Below are 26,798 nucleotides of genomic sequence, written 5' to 3' on the forward strand. Positions count from 1 at the left end.
TCAGCAGCGCAGGGAACCCTTAAAACTCAACAGAGCACCTTTAAGGTGAGTACCACTCCTCCTTCCTCCCCCCTTCCTAGGAGTTGTATCATCAGGCTACAGGCAGCTGGTAAACCTAGTGCTGAGATAATGTCTCATTCAACCTCATGAAGCACATCCAAAATGTCTACAGGACATGGTGTGCTAAAACAAAAACACAGACTTTATTTAGACACAGATATATTTCTCAGCAAGAAAGAAAAGGGTTTAAAATCAACTTCCTGAGGCAACTGGTTCCTGTGCATTTCTGACAGGAAGGTGGGAAGTAGGGTGGGGAACTGGGTCGCAACATTAAAGGAATAAGAAGCTCACCAATGAGGAGGAGCTAAGCAGGAAGAAGAGAGAGTCAGAGAGGCCTTAAAGGAGAAAGAGGAAGAGGAAAGGAAGGGTTTTTCAGGAAAGTGGAAGAGGAGGAGGAATCCTTGGGGGAGAGAGAGGCAGCTTAGGAGGGAGCTGGCTTCAGATTATGTACAGGGTTGACCATGCCAGGCATGTGTACCTTGGGTTGGTTCAGCTGGGCCTGCTCCAGAGGAAGAAGTTGCAGCGGGAGGAAGGGTCAGTGGGAGGACCCTGGGGCCTGGCACACATATAGAAGTGGCGGCCCAGATTGGGTCCTGGCTTCTTCACAGTTCGCATCACACATGGCTCCCTGTGCCCCCCACAGAGGGGCATGGGCGAGGGCCCCCCCAGCACAGACTTCCAAAAAGAAGTCCGTACCTCCTTTTCATCCTTGGCCTCTGAAACACTGGCCTGCCCCTCCACCACTCTGGCCATCGCCTCCTCTTCTAAAGTCTTTGGGGTCATGAGGGCACCCACACTAGGAAGCTCCAAGATAGGAGAAACTTGGGGACGACTGGAGGATGGCTGGAAGTAGTTTGTCAGGTTTTTTTGGCCTCTGCTGGAGCCAGCATGACTTGGCCGAGGCCTGGCTGAGCGCACACGGGCTTTATTTTGGTGCATCTGTACCTGGGTTTGTTTGCCAAGTCGCAGTGCTGAATGCTTGAAAACAGGATCTTGTTTGAGACGAACCAGGAAGCGAAGGATCTTGAGCTGGGTGCCCGCAAACTCAGGGAGGAAGCGGGTGCACAGAGGTGGGCACTGTTTTGCTGGCATAGAGGACACACTCAAGACTGCACCCACGGGACAATGGTCAGAGCCCATCACCTCAGGCAGCCGGAAGGAGTCCTGGAAGGTGTCTATTACCAGGGTCCGGTCCCCCAGCACATAGTCAAGCCGGGAGCCGTAATTCAGATGGCGAGCACCACTGACTGCTGACCAGCAGGTGAATGCCCCCTCCTGCTTTGGCTGGAAGCAGCGGTAGCTATCAATGAAGGGCCGTACATGGGACCCAGCCTGGCATCCCAGGTTACTGAGCAAGCCGTCCATCCACTTGCGCCCTGGGTCCTCTTCAAAGCATTCCTGGAGAAGGGGGGAGGGGGATGAAGACAGAGGCAAAACTAGATGCCTACACCTGGAAGAGACTTAGACTAACTGCTTCATTTTTCAGACAAGAAAATGTGATTGTTCCAAAAAAGACTACTACTCAGGGTCACAGGGTCCAGAACTGGTAGAGCTGGGATTAAATGTCAAATCTGAAAGCTTGTCATTTGATTAATCAAAGCAATTCTCAGAACTGCTCACGAAAAGGATGGAAAGCAGGAAGTTAAAAGTGGTTACCTCTAGGAAGCAGGGCTGGGATTAGGACTTAAGAAAACTGTTACCTTTTCTTTTAAACCCTCTGGAACTATTTGGCTTATTTTGTGTGTCAAAGGTCTCAGAGACCATCTCTTCTCTTCCCCACAAACTCCTCAGCTGAGGAGCTCCAGAAATCCATACCTAAATACTTCCTTTGGCTCTCATCCCCAATTCACCCATCCATCCAATCCACCTGGCCCACCCATTCAATGAAAAAACGTTCAAAGAACACTGATTATGTGAAAGGCATGATACAAGGGATAAAGTGGGCACCTGAGCTCTTCCAGGGGACCAATGAGGCTTCCTTTCAGGAAGTGATCTGGAGCTGGAAAGTGAAGGCTGAGTAGGAGCAACCCAGGCAGAGGGTGTTATAAATTGAGAGTGCAGCCTCTGTAATGGGCCTGTGGAGAGAGGAAGCACAAACCCAAAAGACAAGGGGAGACCCGACTAGGGACCAGCAGACTGGCAGGAGATAACTATCATAGTCCATGTTAGCAAGAGATGATAATCACTTAGACTAGGGTAGAGCCAGAGGAGACAAAGAAAAATGAAATTAAGAGACGGTTTGGAACTAAAATCAACAGTACTCACTGATTAGCTGAATGTAGGAAATGGGGGTAGAGAGGAAGGACAATACTAACATAATTCCCAGGCTTCTGGCTATAGTAGCCAAGGGGAATTGAGGGGAGATGAAGACTACAAAAGCCAGTCTTTCGGGAAGTGGACATATTCTGCTATTTTGGAAAGACTGTGTTTGTCATGTGACTGGTACTATTAGTTCTCTTTTCCTGGAAGGAAGAATGTAAGAGGTGTACTTGAGAGATTTATGATAGTTCTGAACTAAGAAGAAAAGGCATAAAGTTATATGACACTATTGCACGAAGCAGAAAGAACAGACTGAGTAAACGTCTGATGAGAAATAAGGTAGGAAGGGACTGAAGACTCGCACTTTGTACACTCTCTTCTCTATCATACCACCACCACCACCACCATTCTTTCATTATCTCATTTCTGTTCATTTTCCCAACTGGGAGCCACATTTGTTTATGTGGCTCTTCTGCAAACTAATCAAAAAGACTCTTCCTACAGCCCCTTCTTTGAGCCAAGCCCAATGCTGAGTTGGACTATGCCGGCGTAAGTTACTAATCACTCCCCTCAGGAGGCAAGCTAAGATGAGAACTGGCTTGTAGATTTTAGTGCAGTGGTTCTCAAGCCTGACTATACAATAAAATCAGCCTGGGACCTTGTGAAATATACTGCTACCCTTGCCCCATACCCAAAAGATTCTGATTTATTTGGTCTGGGGTGGCACCAAGGTATTAATAGTCATGTAAAAGTTCCTTGTTCTAATGTGCTGTCAGGGAATGAGAACCATTGGCTTAGAAGGACTCAAAGATGAAAGGTTCATACAATAAAAAAAGACAGAGGGTACAGTGAGAAAAGTCAAAATGAAAGTAACTTTTGCAATGGACTGAGAGGAGACAACCTAGCTGGAGTGGACAGTGTGTAGGGGTACCGAGGATGCAAATAGAGATTGGGAAGAGTCCAGAAAAAGTCTTCAATCCATGCTTAGATGTTTTCTCTGCATTGCAGAGGTAACAGGGAGGTACTGAAAGTTCACAAGCAGGAAACAGTGTATTAGGGAAATGATCAAGGCAAAGTGGAATTCAAGGACCTCGAAACCTGGCCCCCAAAGGACTTTCTCACCCCATCTCTTGCCACTCACTTCCCTTCCCCTGTCAACCCCTAAGAAGAATGGGACTTGCAGTTCATCATGCATACCAAGCAAATTCTCACCTTGCAGCCTTTGCTCCAGCTAGAATGACTTCCTTCCCCCAGGCCCAAAGCTCTGTTTTACTCATCTTTTAAAATTCAACCATTTTCAGATGCCTCCCTAAGGTCTAGACTGGCCCAGGAATCCCATTTCTCCAGGCTCCCCTAGACTCCTGGCCTGCCATCTCTGCTTCAGCCCTGAAAATACCTTTCTGTAATTGGCTGGCCATAAGTCCATAGCCCCCTACCATGCTGAAACCTCTGAGGGGCCAAGAGCCAGAAATGACTGGTAACTGAGTCCTCAGCACATGGCTCAGGACCAAGCCAAGGGCCAGACAGTAATGTCTCCTGAATGAATGAACAATCCTCAGTGCTTTGAGAATAGTTATTTCAAACTAAGCTCTGCTTTTCCATGAAGGAAGCTACCCTTGGACCCAAAATCCAGCATTGGTTGGCTGGCTAAACAGAACCACAGTCAGAAGTGAGGAAAGGGGCCTGGAAGAGCCTTACCAGGTTGACTGCATCCCAGTGGTCAATGGGGCGGTGGGCTGTATTCAGGTCACCCAGAATGATCACATGGCTAAAAAACATGACATGGGATTATCAAATAGACATTCAAGAGACATTCAAGAGACATTCAGTAGTCCTGGCCCATCTACTTTCTTCTAGGACCAAGAGCTGAGATCAGTCCCTTCTCACACATTGAAGCCAAGGTGGGAGCCCACAGCAATGCATAGCAGCCTACCTCTCCAATCTTAGCATAACCCCTTGCTACATTTAATACCTGACCAACCCAATTCTGATCTCCAAAGATGACATCATTCCCTATCTGACATGATCATCTCATTGATCTCTACATAATGGCATCTTTCTGGTCCTTCAAAGTTGAACCCAGGTACTTCTTTTAGGAAGCATCCCTTGATTACTCTAACCCACCCTCACTTTCCTGTTCTTCCCTGGGACAAGACTTTTCATTTGCTCCCAGGCACTTTACCTTCTTCATCTCATTTCATCCTTAAAATTATACTGTAAGGTAGGGATTCATACACTCACTTAAAAAGAGAAAATAAAAGGAGAACTAGCCTCAGGACTCATAGCGAGTAAAAGGAGCCAGGACAGGGGCTTAGAGGTATCTGGGTACAAAACCCATATTTATATCACTTTACCTGGTCCTCACAGCTCATACAGAGCAGAGCCCATTCAGGCAAGCATGCTGGTGTCTCCAAATAGGCTGTAAAGGAACTCAAAAGACAAAGATCCCATATTCCTTCCAATGGAGCTTGACACCTAAATGGGTTGGGCACCTAGAACAAGCTCAAGTACCACCCAGGCTTACAATACCTGCCCGCTGCTAGGAGGGCTTCTGCTCGGATCTGCAGCAAGCGATAGAAACGCATTTTAAAGGACAGCCGCTCAGGTTTCCCAGCATCCGCGTGGGGGCAGTACACGTTGATTAGGGTCAAGGTCTTCTCTTTCCCTTCCCATGTCCTGAGGAAAAGAGACCCACACACAAAGAAAAGGTCATTTCCAAGCCTCCCTTTCCCCACACCATGTGGCTCCCACTTAATGGTTGCCTGTGGGATGGATATGAAGAAGGGGACAGAAAGACATGAAATGTACTGGCATGCACAGGACTTGGGGACTGACTACAGGTAAGGCAGGGGGAGGGGCATCTAGGGTAACAGCCAGGTAAACCAGGTGATGATGCTGCCATTCACAATGACAGGACACCCAGAAAAACAGCAACTTGGGGTGATGAGTTGTGCTAAGTTGCCTTTGAGGTGCCTGTGGTAATAAGAGAGCTGGACCTCCCAGCCAGTTCCCCACTGTAGGGATGGGGAACTCAAAGCTCAGAGGGGAACATGATTTGCCCGAGGTCACACAGTGAGTAACCCAGCCAGAACTAGAGTCCAAGAAAGGCAAATCTGGGACATTTTCCATGATGAATCTAGGCTTGTAAGGTGAGCCTCAGAATCACCACACTAAGAGTAGAAGCAGCAGTGCTCAGCGACAGGGGAATGTGGGCTATTACCGGATCTTGTGTTGTGTGAGGAGGGCCCGGCCCTCACTATCCAGAGCCCGAAGCTCCTCTTGGGTGAATTCATCCATGTTTCCATAGCAACCCACGTCCCCATTATGAGTGGCAAGTAGGCCACTCAGGCCTTCTTCAGCAGCCATGGGAGTAGCGCTGTCCTTACAGAAGGTGGCTACACCTGGAGACAGACAGGATACTCTGAATGGGCCTCGATGCCAACAGCCTATTGCACAGCTTGTTGCCCCCACATAGGTCACCTGAGTCATCTTCATCTACTGTGGCTGTTTTGACAATTCTCCCAACTCAAGGGCCACAGATGGCTCCCAAGAGACTGAGGCAATTCTACTCAAACCCTGGAGTCTCAGTTCCGTCGCGCCTGGAAGGCTGAGTCGGTTAAGTGCCTGCCTTCGGCTCAGGTCATGATCCCAGGATCCTGGGATCAAGCTCCGCATTGGGGTCCCTACTCAGCTCTCTCCCCCTGCTGCTCCCCCTGCTTGTGTTCTCTCTCTCTGTCAAATAAATAAAATCTTTAAAAAATTTAAAAAAACAAAAAAGCCACAGAACAGTAATAGCTAATAGTCTAAGTGTTTTACAAGGACACATGGTAAGTGCTCAAAAAATGTTAGCTATTATTATTATCACATGGACTAATTTGTTTAATCCTCATACAGGCATACCCCAATATACTGTGAGTTCAGTTCCAAAACACCACAAAAAGCAAATACTGTAGTGAAGCAAGTCAAATGAATATTTTGGTTTCCCAGTGCAGATAAAAATGATGTCACTATACTACAGTCTATTAAATGTGCAATAACATTAGGTCTTAAAAAAACAACATATATGCCTTAACTAAAAAAATACTTTATTGCTAAAAAATGCTGTCATCTGAGCTTTTAGCAAGTTGCAAGCACTGATCACAGATCACCATAACAGATATAATTTTAAAAGTTTGAAATATTGTAAGAATTACCAAAAAGTGACAAAGAGACATGAAGTGAGCAAATGTTGCTGGAAAAATACTGCCAAGAGATTTGCAACACAGGGTTGCCATAAAATCTTCAATTTATAAAATATGCAGTATCTACAAAACACAATAAAGTGAACTGTTTTACATATATGTGTATACATAAAAATATATTTATATATAGATATGTAAATTCATATACTTATTTACATATAAGTTTATATATAAGTATATGCATACATATATATATATATAACCATATATATACATACAAAACAAGGTATGCCTGTACTAGCCCTAGGTGGTAGGCATTATCTCCATTTCTCAGCTGAGAAACCTACAGCATAAAGAGGTTGACTAACCTGCCAGAGGGTACACAGCTAGGAAGTGAGGTAGGATTCAAACCCAGGCAGTCTGGCTCCAGAGCTCATACGATTAACTACCACACAGCTGACTGTGTTTCCAAAGTCAAATAGGATAATTTTACACATAAAAACTATCCTTCACGTAGCTTTATGTGACTTTAGCTCTGCGGAACAAAAGCCTGGGGGGCCTGCAACATCGGACAGAGCGAAGGGATGCAACAGAGGTAGGCCAGAGCTGCTGCCCTCATCATGACCCACGGTAACCAGCGTTAGCTCAACTGCCAGAAGAATATGAAAAAGCAGAGCTACTAGGTTAAGGGAAAGTGCCAAGATGACAGGCTTTCTGCTGACATCTGCAAGCAGAAGGACTCAGAGGTCATTCAGCAGAAGCAGAAATAGGCAAACGAGAAGAAGGAGGAACCCAAGTAGCTTTGTGGCTTCGTGTCCAACCCTCTTGACCTTCCCTGTGTACCTGGAGCCAGTCCCACCATGCTCAAGTTTTCTCCTGTAGTGCTCAGAGGTCCCAGCACCAACGGCATTCCTTTTGCCCTGAGTCTGCAATGGATCCCTTTTGCGCTTCCTTCCTCTCAGGTAGCCTCTCTTCCTGTGGACCATCCTGGCAGTGGGGGGTTACCCCTTCCCAGTATTTTTTATTTCTGTGGGGCTCACCCCAAAGTATTAAAAGCAGCTTTGTAATTTCAAAAAACTTTTAAAAATAAAAGCCTGAGTTTCTTATTAACTTCTCATCAAATACTGGAAATTCTTCACCCCCAACCTGCCTCCATCACTAATTTAAAATCCCCAGAAAGCCCCATTTACCAGAATAGCCACTGCGGTTGCGGCTGAAGCTGAAATAGGAGTTATAGCCCTCAATGATAGCCAGGGGCTCTGTCAGCACATCCCCTACAAAAAAAAAAAAAAAAAGATGTAAGATTGTGTCAGAGATAAAAGTAGGGCCCAGGACACAGAAAGGTCTGGAATTAAAGTTGTAGGCTACTTCCTTGCACACATCAGAGCCAGAGCTGGGAGGGAAAATGAAGTATCTATGATTAAAGGAGGAGCTAGAAAAGTGGGGACTAGCGAGGGAATTAATATCAGAATAAGAAGGGGGTAGGCTATGGAATGGGAGGAGGGAAATTAGGTGGGAGGAAGCCAGTGATTAGGTGAATGGAGGGAGCTGGAGGTGCAAAATGGGAATATGGGAGGGAGAACTGGAAATCTGAGCTGGGGATATGAGATAGGAGAGGGAGGCAATTAGAGGATCTGAACTGGGGATGGAGGAAAAAGTTGTTAGAGGGTCTTAGAGGGGGGTGCAAGGGAGAGGGAAGGAATGGGAGGTGTTGAGCTAGTGTGGGAGAGAGAGGGAACTAGGGGATCTAACCTTGGCGTGGGACATGAGATAGAAATTACAAGAGGTTCTGAGGCTGGGAAGGAGAAATGCGGGTAGAGCTCTAGGGGATCTGAGGAGAGAACTGAGGATCTGAGAGGGACAGGTAAAAAGGAAGAAATCAGAGAGTCTGAGCTGGGGGCAAAGATGGGGTGGGAATTAAAGGATCTGAGCTGGGGCCAGGGAAGGGAAATTGGTGGACCTAACTTGGGAGTTGGAGCTGGACAGTGTGCGAGGAGGAGGAAATTTGGGGTACTGAGCTGGGGCAGGAGAATGAGTGGGAATTAGAGGATCAGTGCGAGGAACAAGGTTGCATGGGTGAGGGAATTAAGGTTCTGCTGAGGGCAGGAGACGTAGTGGGAATTAAGACATCAAACTGGAGTGAGAAATAGGGGTTTAGGGGGAGGAGATCAGGATTCTGAACTGGGTCTAAGAGGAGGGCTCTACGGATAGAGAAATGGTAAAGTAAAATGAGATTAAGCAGGGTACAAAAGTTACTGGAAAAGATAAAGTATGGTAGGGATCCTGGATTTTTGAGCGCTCACTCGTCACTTTGGTCTCCTGAAGGCAGACGATGTCGGCATCCAGCTTGTCCAAAATGCGCCCCATGGCCATGGCGGCACAGTTGCTGGGCTCCTCGTATACCATCCCTTGCAGGGGGCTCCGGATCCCATTGATGTTCCAGCTCACCATGCGCAACATCTTGACGGCGAACTGCAACACCTCACAGTCCGCGCCCAACCTAGGGGACACAGGATGGCTGGACACCTCCAAGCAGGCCAGATCCCGCCTTCCGCGCGCACTGGCGGATACGTTCTCTTGCGCGCCACGAACTGGTCGGCGAGGGTGGGGCAGGGCTTCGATCCCCTCAGTTCTCATTTGCGGAAGGAGCGGAAGTTGATGGGGTGGTGCCACCGGCTAGGAGGAATGAATGGCAAGAGGAAGTCCTCCAGTTAGGCTCCTCCTCCTCCCGCTGCGTACGGGCCAAAGCACCAAAGTCGTATGGCTTTCCGGACTGCTCACAAGCCCCTTAGGTGCTTCCAATGACTTACAGATGGGACTTCGCCACTTTTTAAGCAGCGGAACCTTGGACGAAACCGCGCGGCAACCGAAGCCCCGCCCCCAGTGCGACTGACCTTACCTCTAAGTGCGCCACTGGCATCCTGGGAGTAATTGTTGTAACTGTGCTTGGGTGGGAGAGGGAAGGCTCGAAGGAACCGCGCAGCTTCGGGGAGCAGTAAGAAGTGTTCTAGGGAATTAGACTTAGGGGAAGGCCCCTGGCCTTATAGGGCAAGGGGAGGGGAAGAGAGGAAGCTGTCTCAAGCCCACCTTATAGCCATTATTTGTCTTGGGCCTGAACATTCCTAAGGACATGGCCCAACCACATACATGTTCGTGGCTCCATTTCTCAGATGAGTAAAATCGAGACCCAGGGTATTTAAGTGCGCTACCCAAGCTCCAGAGCAGCACTGTGTTCCAATGTACCCCATGGCTCTTCCGTATGCATTATTTCATTCTCTGGACAACCCTGTAATGGGGTATTAAGGCTAAGTATGACAGAATGAGTGAATTCACCCCAGTCTCAAAGAAGTGGTAGAGCCAGGATTCAAAGGTAGAGCCTATCTTAATCAGCTCAAGGAATACTTTCCTGAATAAGTTTTTCCTAACACCCACACACCTCCCCAGTTAGGTCTTTAACTTTGGGCCCCCACAGCACCCTCTGGTCCATTCTGTCACAGCACTTATCTCAACGCACAGCTACCATTGATTTCTGTTTCTGTCACACAACTGCCAGCCACTTGAGAGTAATGACCATGTCCGATCTATCTTGTTAGCCCCATCATCTAATCTAGGGTACAGCATATATTAGGAGTCAATAAATATTTCCTAACTTAATAAACAAACACAGGGCAAATGCAAGAGCAACAGATTAGTGACTTGTTTTTGAGAACACAAAAATAGGAAGGGTAGACATGCCCAATGTCCAAGGAAAAGCATGACTTTGCATTCTTAGGTTCCTCACCCCAAATTGCAGCATAATTTTTCCCCAGAATTCCATAGCCTTAGAGCCATCATCCTCCATGTCTGCAGAAAAGACCCAAGGAGCTGCTTTTCCACCTAGAGAACTTAAAGGTTACCTTACAGTTGTTGCCATCAGGATAAATAGCTCTGCAATTAAATAAAAATTTTAGTGCTTTGAGCTTTTTCATGCTTTGGCGGTTATTGGCTCAGGATTGAGTCCCAGGAGTGGGATAACTAGGACAAAGGAAATTAACATTTTTATTGCTCTTGCTTCATATTGCCAAATCACTGTCCAGTAAGAGATCGTGCCCATTTACACTGAAGACCAATCTGAAACTGAGCCCCGAGGAAATCCAGATCTTGCCTGTCTACATTGCTGGTTTTAATTTCCCCATTCTGCAGTTGCTTGTTAATATTAGTTCTGACCTTTGGGGCAAGGTGAACACATGGTTGGCCTGATGAGAAAAGGCTCTGGGTGGCTCAGGAACTTCTTTGACAACTAACACAGCTGATACTTCAACAGAGCGCACGCATGCCCCTCTTATCAAGGGTGCTTCCACAGCCTTTTCAAGGAACCAACCAACGACTCCAGACTCCTTCTTTGAGCCATCCCTGTACCTGCTTTGAAGGTCTAAATGCAAGAAAGCTGTGTGTCGGATAAGTAGTGATGGAAGAAAAAACCTCTAGGAGAACAGGTAGGTGAGACAGAAGGAAAAATAGATAGAGGTACACAAATCCAAATCCATTCTTTAGGCTCTCCAGAAAATTTTCTTTATATAGGGGTTACTTGAAGTACCTTAAAAGGTATGGGAAAGTTGGGGAAAAGATGATATCTGTATCTAATTATCTATCTATCTATCTATCTATCTATCTATCTATCTACCTACCTATGTGTCATCCATCCCCACCTGTCTTTGTGGAACACTGACTAAAAAGGCAGTTCCCTAGCACCTTTAGAAGTCTATCTTGATCTATTCCAGTTTTGAGTGAACTGGATGGTAGGGATTACATCTCTCACCCCTCCAATGGTGTATAAAGTAGGTCTGGTTTGCTGTGGCACTTTGAACAAGATTTTCGCCTTCTCTGGGCTTCAGTAACCTCCTTACTAAAATGGAAATTGAAGTCCCTGGCCTACTTCCTTCAGAGGGCTGTCTCAAGATGAAGAGAAGTAGGAAAACAGGAACCAAATTTTGGGAGATGTTTCAGGAATTCCATGCTCTGTCTGAGATTAGTGATCCTGCTTTTTCTTTTTTCTGTAGCCTCCACAGGCAATACCACCCACAGGCTTCCAGCTGTTCTTCTCCCGGAATGACTGTGGTCTGTAGAGAGCCACTCCTAGGACTAGGATGCAGTGAGCCTTGGGCTGCAGACATGGGGCTGAATATAGTGGGGAGATAGTGACCCAGGGCAGTGGCTAAGAAGGAAGTGGTACCTAGGCTGCTGCCACAGAAGGCCTAATACTCATGTATCAGCACATAAACTATAAGCATGTGGCCAGCCTCCCCTGTACACCCTTACCCCCCAAAAATGCATTTATACACACACTCCCAAGAATTACTAACAGAGATACCCCATTTGTGATTTTGTAACCGATCAGTATGGTCCTAATCGTGCTTTTAATAGGATTCTCCTACACGCCCCATACTTTGGGAGGATGGTCAGGATCTGTGGGCCTCAGGAAGTCACACTGTGTGCTTTTTCTCTCTAGAGTTAACCCCATTTTAGAATTTGTGGTTCAGATCTTGGTCTTGAGTGAGTCTCTGATCCTGAGTGAACTCTTTTTCTGCAACCAGTTAATTGGACTTTTTGGGATAGGGGACTTCATTCTTTTGTTTATTCTCTTCTGCCCCATTCAAGGTTGAGAAACTTTGTAGATACCACCTTATACTTTCAGATCTAGTTAGTTTGCCCAGCCAGTTCCATGCATAAATCTCAGTTATAACATTTACCTTTCTGAATGGGGATTATTTGTCTACCTGTTCATCTCATCTAGGGCAGAGAGATATAGATTGTACAAATACTCATTGAGCAAGTGTCTCCTCTTTGCCAGGACCTGAGCTGGACACTGGAAACACTAATCACAGATAATTGAGATCTAGTCCCCATCCTCAAGGAACTTACAGTCTAGTAAGGAAGTACACAAGTAAAAACTGGTGGATACTTGCTCAGATAAATGGAAGCATATAGACAATATGAGAACCAAAGATAATGCCTGTCCCAGGTTATAGGGAAAGCTTCCCAGAGAAGGTAACATTGAACCACTTCTTGAAAAGTGAGTCAGATTTCATTGAGAATGGAAGGAAAGAGAAGGCATTTCAGGTGAAGCAAAGGCCCAGAGTTAAAAAAAAAAAAGTATATGTTATGTTTGGGAACTCAGTGAGTGAGCCAGTGCAGTTTAAGCATGGGGGTCTAAAAAGAGACATGGCTAGAGAATTATATTGGGGCTTGATTTAGAACAGCCATTCTGAGACCTTTCCATAAAGCTTGTTTAGTTCTGCTTCTGGGATCAAAGTTGATAACAGAGGAAAACAAACAAACAAACAAACAAAAAACCCAGACAAACAACACACACACAACCACAAAAGCAAAATAAAACAAAACACAACAACAACAACAACAACCAACCAGCTAGCTAGTTCCAGTTCCAGGCAATTTTAACTTGGGTTTTCAAGCCTGGACCCCAGGTTTACCCTTTCAGACCTTGCCAATAGCCTGCTAGCCTCCTATCTCAGATTTCCTGCTGCTAAAATTATCTTTCTGCATCTTGGCAGGGTCGTGAGGACAAAACTGTAAACATAGAAGGGGGTTCATGTGACTGGCTCAATTACCTTGGACAAGCTACTTCCCCTCCCTAGACCTTAGTTTCCCTATGAGACTAGTGAGAATGTTTGTAAGGAGCAACTAGGATATGGAATATGTTGTTATTTTGTGGGCAATGGAAAACATTCATGTAAAGGGTTATTATTAAGATTATTAGCATTGCAAATAAAAATGAGATATTAACTTATATCTGTCAGAATGACTAAAATCAAAAACACAAGAAATAACAAGTGTTGACAAGGATGTGGGAAAAAAAGAAACCTTCATATTCTGTTGGTGGGAATGCAAATTGATGGAATCTCTGTGGAAAACAGTATGGAGGTTCCTCAAAAAATTAAAAATAGAAGTACCATATGATCTAGCAATTGCACTACTAGGTATTTACCCAAAGAAAATGAAAACACTAACTCAAGAAGATATATGCACCTCTATGTTTATTGCAGCCTCATTTACAAAGCTAAGATATGGAAGCCCCGCAGGTGTCCATCACTAGTTGAATGGGTAAAGAAGATGTGATATATATGCACACACACATACACACACAATGGAATACTACTCAAGCATAAAAAAGAATGAGATCTTGCCATTTGCAATGACAGGGATGGAGCTAGAGAGTATTATGAAATAAGTCAGTCAGAAAAGACAAATATCGTTTGATTTCACTCATTTGTGGAATTTAAGAAGCAAACAAAGAAGAAAAAAAGACAACACACTCTTAAATACAGAGAACAGGGGCGCCTGGGTGGCACAGCGGTTAAGCGTCTGCCTTCGGCTCAGGGCGTGATCCCGGCGTTATAGGATCGAGCCCCACATCAGGCTCTTCTGCTATGAGCCTGCTTCTTCCTCTCCCACTCCCCCTGCTTGTGTTCCCTCTCTCGCTGGCTGTCTCTCTCTCTGTCGAATAAATAAATAAAATCTTAAAAAAAAAAATACAGAGAACAAAATGGTAGATGCCAGAGATGAGGCAGATGGGGGAGGAGTAGAATAGATTGAGGGGATTAGAGTACTCTTATCTAGATAAGTACTGAGACATGCATAGAATTATTGAATTATACTATATCCCTGAAACTCATATAACACTGTATGTTAATTATAATTCAATTTAAAAAGTAACACAAAATATGCAATATTGCAATTTTGGTAAAAGAAAAAAAACAACTCAGTAACTAGCAAAGCCAATGCTGAGGAAAAAAAATATTAGCATTGGCAGAGTAATACTTATTAGGAGAGTTTTTAGGATTAAGAGAGTTGTATCTCTTCCAAAGCCTAGTTCTGAGACTCTAAACGTTCCGAGATCATTTGGAATACCATATTCTTAAATCAAGCTAAATTGATCAATTAACCAAAAAAAAAAAAAAAAGCCTTGGACTGGGAAAAGCAGATCCCCAGTGTTCTACTCCTGACTTGGGCACTTGGTTGCTACAGGACCTTAGGAAAATATTTCCCCTCTCTAGGCCTCCATTTTTTTTTTAAGATTTTATTTATTTATTCGACAGAGACAGAGACAGCCAGCGAGAGAGGGAACACAAGCAGGGGGAGTGGGAGAGGAAGAAGCAGGCCCATAGCAGAAGAGCCCAATGTGGGGCTCGATCCCACAATGCCGGGATCACGCCCTGAGCCGAAGGCAGACGCTCAACCACTGTGCCACCCAGGCGCCCCTCTAGGCCTCCATTTTCTTACCAGAGAAGGTTGGATGAAATGATTTTTAGGGCCTTCTGTATCACAAAACCAAAAAAGTAAAAGTAAATTTATCTTTCTAATTGATTGGCAGGAGCTCTTTATTATAAATGTTAACCCTTTGTTATATGTTATAAATTCGCCTTATTGTTTCTTGTATACCCAGCATTACATTAGAAGGTTCAGATTAGCCAAAGAGGTGATTATCATTTACTTCACAAAGGGAATAGGTGTTAACTAATGTATTTTGAACATTTCCCAGGTTGCTTTATGTGTGTTAACACGTTGAGTTTTCAACAGCCTTAAGTAGGTAGATACTCTTATCAGATGAAAAAACTGAGGCACAGAAAAGTTCTGCCCAGGATCTCATAATGGGGGAGGAGGTGGGATTCCACTCAGGTAGTATGACTCCACAGCCCATTGCTGTTAACCACTGTGAGTCTCTGCCTCAGTAGATTCATTTAGATGGGCATGCTCCAAAATGTATTGAAGGTTTAGAATGATTTATACACAACTGGAGGGAATCTAACTTTTGTATAGACTAGGATACTGAGAATAAACTTTTAGGGAACTTCTTAAAAGGCAAAGTACAGCAGAGAGCATTGGAGGAAAGGGATTGGAGATTTCTATACCCAAGAGCTTGTTCCCCATGTCGCCCAGTTCAATGGAAGAAAGTTGAGATTCCTTGTAGCCAATCACTGGAGGTTCATCAGGGGGTGGGAAGGTTGCAAAAGAATGAAGTAAGAGTACACTTGGACATATTCCAGGTAAGCTGTGTCATTACATGTGCTCTTTCCCCCCAGGGGAAGGGGGAAGGTAAAGTAGACACATCTGGGTGGGATGGGTCTGGCCTATGGACTTGTCCTACTTTGAGGTCATTGCTCCCTGCTCCCCAAGCTCAGCCTGCTGCAGCCTTCACCCTAAGCCTCCATCGCCACAGCTTGGCATGAAGAACTGTAGTCAGTTTCTGGATCAGATCATGATGCCTTTCTCCCTAGGGTACCTAATGGCAGCTGGCAGCCATGTGTTAGGTGTCAGGTTTACTCTAATTTATTTAGCCTTGGCTGGGGAGAACATAACGATCAGATAGTGCCCATCGCTCCCAAGAGTGCCCCCAAGCAACACATTTTAGAAGGGAGAGGCCCTGTGGTAGGAAAGGCAGCAGAATTCAGGGGAAGACAACAGTAGCAATAACATTTTGGGTGGGGGGAAACAGTGAGACAATGAACCTTCTACTTCCAGATCTGGTTTTTGATTGCTAGCTCAAAACATTGCATTTTTCAGTAGGGATTTTGTTTGTACTTGAGAACCTTGAATTTCTGATGTGGATCTCTGATTCTGGGTTAGAACTTGACATTCTACTTGGGCCCATTTTTTTTTTATTTTGAAGCTATAAAGGCTGCTGAGAACTGCCTCCATCACCTTTACCTTTTCCACCCTACACAGGACATATGCACATGATCTTTGATCTTTTATTTGCATACTCTACTAGTCCTGTCTTCATTGGAGGGAAGTAACTGGCCAGACCTAGGCTGTCTTGCTGGCTGCCTTCCTTGCTGGGCTCCAACTTATCTCCTATGTACACAGCCCTTGGAGTTCAGAGGCCTCTGCTGACCTCTGCCCAACCTCTCTCTCTTCACCCAAGCCCCCACTGGTACATACAGGTGCAGAGGCAGGCAAGTCAGGCAAGGACTAGGAAAGAGGAGAGGGGGCTGGAGACAGGCTGCCAGAGGGCTCAGAAGCCCAGTGCACCTCCCTGTCCCAACTCTGTCCACCTGCTGCTGTGGCCACATTAACAGAAGAGACAGCTAGTAAGACAGAAAGTGAGGCGCAGTACCTTGTGGACAGTGGTGTCATTAGCTGTGACGCCTAAGATGTCTCGAGAGATGGGAGAGCTAACCCAAACCAGGTTGCAGAAGATCTGGATTCCACACAGCAGTGGCAGCAGTGGGCTACAGCGGAGGAGGGGCTGTAAGTGTGGTTTGCTTTCATGGGCTTCAAGGTGGGTGGTGGTAGAGTGGGTGTAGATGAAGAGCAATGACATGCCCCCTCCCACAGCTACCCCCAACCCAACCTGAAAGTTGGACTAGATAAGCAGCTGAATGAAAGAGCTGTAGAACAACAAAAGGATAATGTCAGAAAAGATAGAGAAAGAACAAGAGAAAGACAGAAAGAGGGAGATGAAGGACAGAGAAAGAATGAAGATTAGGTAAAGACCATCTTAGTTAAAGGGATTTTTGATTAGGTACTTTTTTTTTCTGTCTTATCCAGAGCTTATTTGAAATGCTTCTTGTTTGAAATTTGACATTTTTAGTTTGTAATTGTTCAGTGCTAGCATAGAATGTTTCATTTTGGTGACTTCACTGAAGTGTCTAGAAATTGGTCCTGTCTGATAGTGCTTGGGTGAAATAAGGTAATAGTTCCTGGCATAATTTTTCAGGGAACAGGTGCTGGATATACAACAGTACCATGCCATTGGTCAGTTTTGCTCCTCCCTTTTCTCAAGGCTCTTCTAATAAGTCTATACCTGTCTTAAGCTGGGAAAGTCTGGGTGTCCTGTCTCCTGCATTGCCTTCTTGGCACACATGGACACTTTTGCTGCTCTGGGAATTTGAGAGAAAAATCACTCAGCCTCTCAGGAACAGGCCACTGTGTAATGTTCACTTTGAAAATTTCAGAAAGCAGGGACAAAGGAGAAGCAAACAAAACTTGTAAATATTTTTTTAAAACATGGAAGTATACCATTTCCCATAGATAACAGGGGATGGTTGTAGACCAAGTTGCTTCCAGCCCAAGGATAATGGCTTGAGGAGCCATGAGGTAGGCAGAGGTAAGACAGCTGTGGACTGTGGGACCCAGACATCTTGAGGTCCAGCTGACCAAGCTTCCATTATGCTAATGCTAGAGGAGGTCCTGGCTCAGTGCTATCGGGAGGAGAGGGAGTTGCTTAGAGAATACAGGAAGATGTAGGATATTAAATATGGCATGTAATATGTAAGATGTAGATGGAGGAAGAAGAGGAAGAGGCAAAAAAAAAAAAAAAAGCCCAGCCTCCTGTTCTCTTTCCTTCTCTCCACCAGCAGTTTCACTCACTCATCTAGAAATCTAGGAGCCTGGATGAGACAGAATCAGGAAAGCCAGTCTCTGCATACCTGGGTCCTTCAGAGTTAGGACCCTTATATTCCCATGAACTGTTTCAGGTTGCAGAAATAATATACATAAATCACCTAATATTGTCTCTGTCACACCGAGGTGCAAAACAAATATGTGCTCACTTTAGTTCTGAGCCTCTCTTTCCTCTGCTTCAAAACAGAACTAGTAACTATTTCTCACACTGTATTGTTGGGATGATTCAGTGAATCAGAGGTCTGGATCCAGACTGCCTAGGTTTGAATCCCAGCTCTGCCATCTCCTGCCTCTGTGACTTTGGGCAAGTCTCTTTTCCTCCCTGTGCTTCCATTTCTTCATCTGTAGAAAGAAGTGAATAATAGTGTTGTTATGAAGATTAGAGAGTAAAATATATAAAATGCTTAGAATGTCCAGCTCATAGTAAGTGCTCCATAAATGTTAGTTATTATTTAAACAGGAAGGTGGGTGTGTAGTCTTTCTTCCCATCATATCCTCAGCACCAAGCTCAGAACCTGGCACGTAGCAGATGTTTAATGCTTTACTTCCACTTGGTCTACTACTCACCATAGGCAAGCATGGGCTCTGTGCACAAGACGGTTGCTCATTAGTGATTGACTGAATTATGTCAGACCACAGACACAATAAACTTAGTGTTTGCCTAATCCTACCCTGGAAAATGTCTGCCTCACCTCCCTTGCTGGGGAGTCTATGTACCACTGAAAGATCTGAATCATCTTTTGCTTGGAGCATCCTCTCTAGGCCTGCCTGGTTCCAAAGGGGACAGTGGGTGAGGAGATGAACACAATCAATGATGTTCTGAGAATTAAATGCATTAACATGTGTAAAGTGCTTGAAAAGCTGTGTATGTTCATCTGGACTTGTTTTCTCATTCAATGTAATGTTTTATGTGCCATCTGTATTATTGTTGCGTGTAGTTATATTGTTTATTCTCCTTGCTGTGTAGTACTATATTTTGCAAATACCTCATGGTTTGTTTATCCATCTGTTTTTTAAAAGATTTTATTTATTTATTTGAGAGAGAGAGAGAGTGAGAGAGGGAGAGATCACAAGTAGGGGAGAGGTGCAGAGGGAGAAGCAGACTCCCCACTGAGCAGGGAGCCTGATGCTGGGCTCCTTGCAGGCTCCTGGTATCAGGACCTGAGTAGAAGGCAGCTGCTTAACCAACTGAGCCACCCAGGTGCCCCTATCCATCTAACTGTTGATGCAAATTTAGGTAGTTTCTAGTTTGGGGTTATGACTGCAGTAAAATTTTTTTTCTGCATAAATTTTGGAATCGGCTTTTCAAGTTACTCACACACACACACACACACACACACACACACACACACACACACAGAATTTTGGGATTTTGATTGGAATTGCTTTCAATCTGTAGATCAATTTAAGGACAGTTAACATCTCCGTGGCATTGAGTCTTCTGTAAACTATGCCTCTCCCAACTATTTAAAACCTTTTCATGTTATTCGAGTGAAGTTTTATAATTTGAAGGGACTTGCACATCATTATAAGAAATTCCTTTATTTCTTGTTGCTATTGTAAACAATACCTTTTTAGAAAATTACATTTTATAGCAGTTTATTGCTAATATATACAAATATAATTGTAGTTTTTGTGTATTGCATTTGTAACTAGAAAACCTGATAAACTTTCTTATTAAGTTTGAAATTTATGTGTAAATGACAATTTTCTTTTTTCACCTCCCAGTTTTATATTTTTGTATCTCTTTTTCTCTGAGACTGCACTCCTAGGACCTCTCATCTCCAACACAGACACACCATTTTAAGTACAGTGCTGAATAGAAATGTTAATAGTGTGCATTGTTATGTTGATCCTAATTTTAAAGGGAATGTTTTTAGTTTCACCATTGAGTAAATTTGCAGTAGCTTTTTATAGATATCATTTAATAGGTTAAGGAAGTTCCAGTTTATTCTTAGTTTGCCAATAGGATTTTTTTTAATGAATTTTATTAAAAGTGTTTTCTCTATTTCTTGAGATGGCATGTTAATTTTCTATTTTAATTTGTTAATGTGAATTATACTAGAGATGTTTCTTGTGTGAAACTGGTCTGGCAGTCCTAGGATAAATAAAAACTGCTGGATTTAGTTCATCAATATTTTATTTAAGAATTTGGTATTTTGTTCATGAATGAGCTAGGTTCGTAACTTTTCCATGGTTCTCATGTTTCTATATTTGATTTTAGTGACATAAAATGAAGTGGGAATGATTTCCTTTCATTCTATTTTGTGACAGAGGTCATCCAAGGAACTATGTGTTCTTTAAATATTTGGCACAACTTCCAAATAAAAACATCTGAGCCTGCTATCTTCTTTGTAAAAAAATTTTTAACTGATATAATCTTTTAAATGGTTATAGAATCATTCCAGTAGCTATTTCTACTTGTTAATATTGTTAAGTTATGGTTTTCTAGAAATTTTTCTATCTTAATATCACTTTTCAAATTAATTTGCTTGAAGTTCTTATAGTTGGATTTTTAAATGTTGCATTTGCAGTTATGTCCTCTCTTTTGTTCTAATATTGTTTATTGGTATCTTCTTGTTCTCGCCTTGATCAATCTTGCCAGAAGTTTGGCACTTTTACAAGTTTTTAAAAATAATCAACTTTTGGCTTTTTACTTTGCCGTTATGTCTTTGTTTTCTATTTAACTTTTTTTTCTTATCATTCTATTTCTTTCACTTTCTTTTGATTTTTTTTTTTAACTTCTGGAGTTAGATACTCAGCTCATTATTTTTCAGACTTTCCTGTTTTTGAGGATAAGCCTCGGATGCTATAATTTACCTACTAAATAGGGCTGATAAAAAAAAATAAGACTGATATTCTTCAGATGCATAATTGTATGGACATAAGGATTTTAAAATATTTCCAGATTATTTGGTAAATAAACACTGTTCCTGGCTTTCCTAGCTTCCCCACCACTTAACCGCATTGCCCTGGGCACCTTAGCCCTTTACTCAGGACTGCTGGGACCTACTAATCACCATTTAGCAACTAAAGGGTTAATGCCTGACACAGCAGGAGGCCTCCAGGAATTTCGTGCCTGTCAGCCAGCCAGCTTCTGTTTTGACAGTTCAGTGCCCCTGCCATTTCCAGTTTGATTACATTCTTGTCAGAGAACAAACTTATGATTTCAGTTCTTTGAGACCTATTTAGATATGCTTTATGGGCCAACAAAAGGTCGCTTTTGGTAAATGTTCCATAAGCACTTGAAAAAATACACATTTTATAGTTGGGTTTAGTGTAGTATATACTTCAGTTACGTCATGTTTGTTAATCTAGCTTAAATGTTCTACATTCTTCTGGGGTATTGTCTACTTTTGATATGAAAAATTCATCGCTGTCTCCTTGTTACTATGCCAGTTTTGAAGCTCTGTAAATAATTATTAAAAAATTTACAACAGCTGTATCTTCCTGGTGAATTTAATATTTTATCAACATGTAAGGAAATTATTTCTGGTAATTTAGTATCTTTGGCATTTTGCCCTAGAATCAAGTGTTTTTCTGATATTATTACATTACTTTTATTTAGCTTAATATTCGCTTGGTATAACTTTTCCTGTGCTTTCTAAAAAATTGTTTTTGATAGAGATATAATTCACACTGTGAAATAAATCATTTAAAAATATACAATTCAGTGGTTTTTATTATATTTACATGGTTGTATACTATCACCAGTAATTCCAGAACACTTTCAACACCCTCAAAAGAAACCCCATACTCTTTAGAGTCATTCCAGATCCCCCTTTCCTTCAGCCCCTGGCAACCACTAATCTGTTTATTGTCTCTATAGATTTGCCTGTTCTGGACATTTCCTACAAATGGAATCATACAATATGTAGCCTTTTGTACCTGCCTGTTCTCATTGGGCAAAATGTTTGCAAGGTTAATCCATGTAGTAGCATGTGTAGGTACTTATTTTTATAACTGCATGATATTCTACTGTATGGCTATACTACATCTGTTTATCTACTCATAAATTGATGGACATTTGGGTTGGTCCCACCTTTGGCAATTATGAATATGCTGCCATGAACATTGTTGTGCAAGTTTTTGTGTGGACATATGTTTTCGTTTCTTTGGGATGTATGCCTAGGAGAAGAATTGCTGAGTCATCTGGTAACTCAATCTATGATGCTTTGAGGAACTGCCAAACTGTTTTTCAAAGTTTTACATCCCCAAAGCAACATACGAGGGTTCTAATTTCTCTGTATCTTCACTAACACTTGTTATTGTCCATTTTTTTAATTATACCCATCTTGAGTATGAAATGATATCTCATGATGCTCATTTGCATTTTACTGACTATGATGTTGAGCATCTTTTCATAAACTAATTGGCTATTTGTATATCTTCTTTGGAGAAATGCCTATTTTTAAATTGGATTACTTGTCCTTTTAAAAATATTTATTTATTTATTTATATTTATTTATTTATTTGAGAGAGAGAGTGAGCGGATGGGAGGGGCAGAGGGAGAGGAAGAGAAAGAAACTTTAGCAGACTCTGCACTCGGTGTGAAGCCCGATGTGGGGCTCAATCTCATGACCCTGAGATCATGACCTGAGCCAAAACCAAGAGTCAGACACTTAACTGACTGTGCCATCCAGGTGCCCCAAGAGTTGTCTTTTTGTTAAGGTTGATTTGTATGAGTTGTTCATATACTCTGAAAATTAGAGTCTTATCAGATATATGATTTGCCAATATTTATTCCCATTCTGAGTTGGTTTTTCACTTTCTTAATAGTATCTTTGGAAGCAAAAAAAAATTTAAAATTTTAATTTAATTTTGATGACATCCAATTTACCCATTTTTTTTGTCATTTCTTGCTTGTGCTTTAGGTACCAGATCCCAGAAACCAATGTCTAATCCAAAGTTATTGGGTTTTTTTAGTTTTTATTTAAATTCCAGGTAATTAACATACAGTGTGATATTAATTTCAGGTGTACAATATAGTAATTCAACACTTCCATACATCACTTGTGCTCATCACAACAAGTGCACTCCTTAATCTCCATCAACAATTTCACCCATCTGCCCTGCCCCCTCCACTCTGGTAACCATCAGATTTTTCTCTATAATTAAGAATCTGCTTCTTGCTTTGTCTCTCTCCCTTATTTTTTTCTTTTGCTTGTTTTGTTATTTAAATCCCACATATGAATGAAGTCATATGGTGTTAGTCTCTCTATGACTGACTAACTTTTCTTAGCAGTGTATTCTTTAGTTCCATCCACATCATTGCAAATGGCAAGATTTTATTCATTTTTATGCATGAATAATATCCTTTTATAAATATATAACACATTTTCTTTATCCATTCATCAATCAGTGGATAATTGAGTTGCATCCATACCATGGGTATTGTAATAATGCTGCTATAAACATAGGAGTGCTCTTGTATTCTTTGGTTAAATACCCACTAGTGCCATTGCTGGATCATAAGGTAGTTCCATTGTTAACTTTTTGAGGAATTTCCATACTGTTTCCACAGTGGCTATACCAGTTTGCATTCCCACCAACAGTGCAAAAGGATTTCTTTTTCTTCACATCCTTTTGAACACGTGATATTTCTGGTGTTGTTGATTTTAGCCAGGCTGACAGGTGATATCTTATTGTAATTTTGATTTGCATTTCCTGATGGTAAGTGATGATGAACATGTTTTCATGTGTCTCTTGGCCATATTTGGTAGAATTTACCTGTGAAGCCATCTGGTTCTGGACTTTTGTTTGTTTGGAGTTTCTTGATTATTGATTCAGTTTCTATGCTGGTTATTGCTCTGTTCAAGTTTTCTATTTCTTCCTGTTTCAGTATAGTAGTTTATATATTTCTAGGAACATATCATTTCCTCTAGTTTGCCCAATTTTTGGCATATAGTATTTGTATTTCTGTAGTGTTGGCTGTTATTTCTCCTCTCTCCTTTGTGAATTTATTTATTTGAATCCTTCCTCTGTTTTTCTTGACAAGTCTGGCTAGAGGTTTATCAATTTAATTGATTTTTTCAAAGAACCGTCTCCTGGTTTCATTGATGTTTTCTTTTTTAAATTTTGTATATCATTTATTTTTTTATTTAAATTCAATTAGCCAACTTATAGTACATCATTAGCTACAGATTTAGTGTTCAATAATTTATCAGTTTCATGTAACACCCAGTGTTCATCACATCATGTACCCTCCTTGATGCCCATCACCCAGTTACCCCACCTCCCCACCCACCTCCCCTCCAGCAACCCTCAGTTTGTTTCCTAGAGTTAAGAGTCTCTCATGGTTTGTCTCCCTCTCTGATGACTTCCCATTCAGTTTTCCCTCCCTTCTCCTATGATCCTCTGTGCTGTTTCTTATATTCACATATGAGCGAAACTATATGATAATTGTCTTTCTCTGGTTGGATTATTTTGCTCAGCATAATACCCTTCAGTTCCATCCATGTCGATGTAAATGCTAAGTATTCATCCTTTCTGATGGCTGAGTAATATTGCAGTGTGTGTGTGTGTGTGTATACACACACACACACATATATATACCATACACACATATATATACCACACATATATATACCACACATATATATACCATACACACATATATATATACACACATATATACGTATATATGTATATATACATATATATATGTATATATACATATACATATATATACCACACATATATATACCATACACACACATATATATACACACATATATACCACACATATATATACCACACATATATATACCATACACACATATATATACCACATCTTCTTTATCCATTCATCTGTCAATGGACATCTTGGCCTTTTTCACAGTTTTGCTATTGTTGATCTTCTGCTTAGATGATCTGTCCTTTGCTGTGAGTGGGGTGTTAAAGTCCCCTACTATTGTTGTATTATTATCAATGTGTTTTTAAAATTTGGTCATTAATTGTTCTACATAATTGGCTACTCCCAAGTTAGGAGCATAAATATTTATAATTGTTAGATCTTCATGTTGGATAGACACTTTAAGTGTGATGTACTGCCCTTCTTCATCCCTTACTACAGTATTTGGTTTAAAATCTAATTTGTTGGATATGAGGATTGCTACCCCAGCTTTCTTTGGATGTCCATTAGCATGATAAATGGTTCTCCACCCCCTCACTTTCAATCTGGAGGCGTCTTTAGGTTCAAAATGAGTCTCTTGTACACAGCATGTGGATGGTCTTGCTTTTTTATCCAATCCGATACCCTGTGTCTTTTGATTGGAGCATTTAGCCCATTTACATTCGGAGTAACTAGTGAAACGTGAATTTAGTGTCATTTTATTGCCTGTAAAGTCCCTGTTTCTGTAGATTGCCTCTGTTTCTTTCTGGTCTATGTTACTTTTGGGCTCTCTCTTCTCTTAGAGGATCCCCTTTAATATTTCTTGCAGGGCTGGTTTAGTGCTCACATATTCTTTTAGTTTCTGTTTGTCCTGGAAGCTCTTTATCTCTCCTTCCATTCTGAATGACAGCCTTTCTGGATACAGTATTCTTGGCTGCATGTTTTTCTCATTTAGTACCCTGAATATATCATCCAGCCCTTTCTGGCCTGCCAGGTCTCTGTGGATAGGTCTGATGCAGACTGATATTCCTACCCCTGTAGATAAAGAACCTCTTGTCTTGAGATGCTTTCAGGATTTTCTCTTTATCACCGAAATTTGCAAGCTTCACTATTATATGTCAGGGTGTTGATCTATTTTTGTTGATTTTGAGAGGGTTCCTCTCTACCTCGACTGGCATGCCTGTTTCCTTCCCCAGATTAGGGAAGTTCTCAGCTATGATTTGCTCAAATATACCTTCTGTCCCTCTCCCTCTTTCTTCTTCCTCTGACACCCCAATAATTCTAATATTGTTTCACTTTATGATATCGCTGTTTTCTCAAAGTCTCCCCTCATGGTCTAATAGTTGTTTTTCTCTCTTTTCCTCATATTCCTTCCTTTCCATCAACTTGTCTTCTATGTCACTGACTCTCTTCCACACTCACTCCCCTCTCTTCAGTAAACCTTCAGGGATAAGCAGTCTTCACTTTTGTGTGTGCCAAACTCTGCAGTCTCCTGCAGTGCACGCCCACACTGATCCTCCCAGGGAAGGTGGAGGATTGCTGCATTTCTGTCCTTTGCAGCATCCCTCCCTGGACAGTGGTAACCCAGTCATGCATGCTTCTGCACCATCACTCCCAGGGGAAGGCAGAGGGTCCTCGCATTTCCACTGTTTGCAGGACCCCCACACGGAGAGCTGTTGCCCAACTGAAACTGAGCTGTGGTTCATGGTTTATGGCAAACCGAGTTGAGAGCCCCCTCCTGGGCTCACTGACCCTAACTGGTTTCCCCACTCCAATGCTTGGGAACTCTGCTGGCTCAGGCATGCTTGTTCTTTCTCTGACGCTGGGGATCCTGAGACCACACTGTCCCACCTAGGATTCTGCCCTGCTTCACCACCTGAGCACCTTTTAGGTAGGGACATCTTTCACTGGAGCAGATTTCTTTTTTTTTAAGATTTTATTTATTTATTTGACAGAGAGACAGCCAGTGAGAGAGGGAACACAAGCAGGGGGAGTGGGAGAGGAAGAAGCAGGCTCCCCGTGAAGGAGCCTGATGTGGGGCTTGATCCCAGAATGCCGGGATCATGCCCTGAGCCAAAGGCAGACGCTTAACGACTGAGCCACCCAGGCACCCCTGGAGCAGATTTCTAAAGGTTCTGATTTTGCACTCAGTGACTATATCACTTTCCTGTAGCTGGCTTATGGAGGCTCCCTCCCCCCAATGATTATCTTCCAAAATATTCTCTCAGATTCATTTTCTGTACCTCCTTCCTTGCAAAAAGTGGTCACTTTCTATTTGTAGA

The 26,798-nt window shown here is 42.5% G+C and overlaps 2 protein-coding genes and 1 pseudogene across 10 annotated transcripts in view; 2 read left to right on the forward strand and 1 right to left on the reverse strand.

Annotated features, from left to right (window-relative positions):
- Nucleotides 1–181: 181 nt before the first annotated feature.
- Nucleotides 182–9,278, reverse strand: APEX2 (apurinic/apyrimidinic endodeoxyribonuclease 2). The gene is made up of 6 exons (XM_045793881.2): nt 8,804–9,278; nt 7,691–7,774; nt 5,540–5,720; nt 4,849–4,995; nt 4,018–4,087; nt 182–1,458 (listed from the first exon to the last, which is right to left on the reverse strand). The coding sequence occupies exons 1-6, from the start codon at nt 9,135–9,137 to the stop codon at nt 550–552; spliced, it is 1,725 nt and encodes a 574-aa protein (XP_045649837.1). The 5' UTR covers nt 9,138–9,278; the 3' UTR covers nt 182–549.
- On the forward strand, nt 7,121–7,300 carry LOC123789960 (small EDRK-rich factor 2 pseudogene; annotated as a pseudogene).
- Nucleotides 9,279–10,654: 1,376 nt separating the features above from the next.
- The window catches only part of PFKFB1 (6-phosphofructo-2-kinase/fructose-2,6-biphosphatase 1), an 86,705-nt gene continuing 70,561 nt past the window's right edge, over nt 10,655–26,798 (forward strand). For 6 of the 9 annotated variants that reach the window (XR_015723270.1, XR_015723271.1, XR_015723272.1 and 3 more), the window contains exon 1: nt 16,593–16,748. Coding sequence is in view for 6 of the 9 variants with exons in the window: in XM_045793893.2 (XP_045649849.1) it covers nt 16,652–16,748 (97 nt within the window). In the remaining 3 variants the exon portion in view is untranslated. Of the gene's footprint in view, nt 10,976–16,440; nt 16,749–26,798 lie in introns of those variants that run through there. The other 3 variants (XM_087859539.1, XM_087859538.1, XM_087859537.1) reach the window with 3 other exon arrangements.

Source organism: Ursus americanus, chromosome X (genome assembly GCF_024610735.1).
Source record: "Ursus americanus isolate L20-20 chromosome X, mUrsAme1.1.p, whole genome shotgun sequence".
Taxonomy (NCBI): domain Eukaryota; kingdom Metazoa; phylum Chordata; class Mammalia; order Carnivora; family Ursidae; genus Ursus; species Ursus americanus.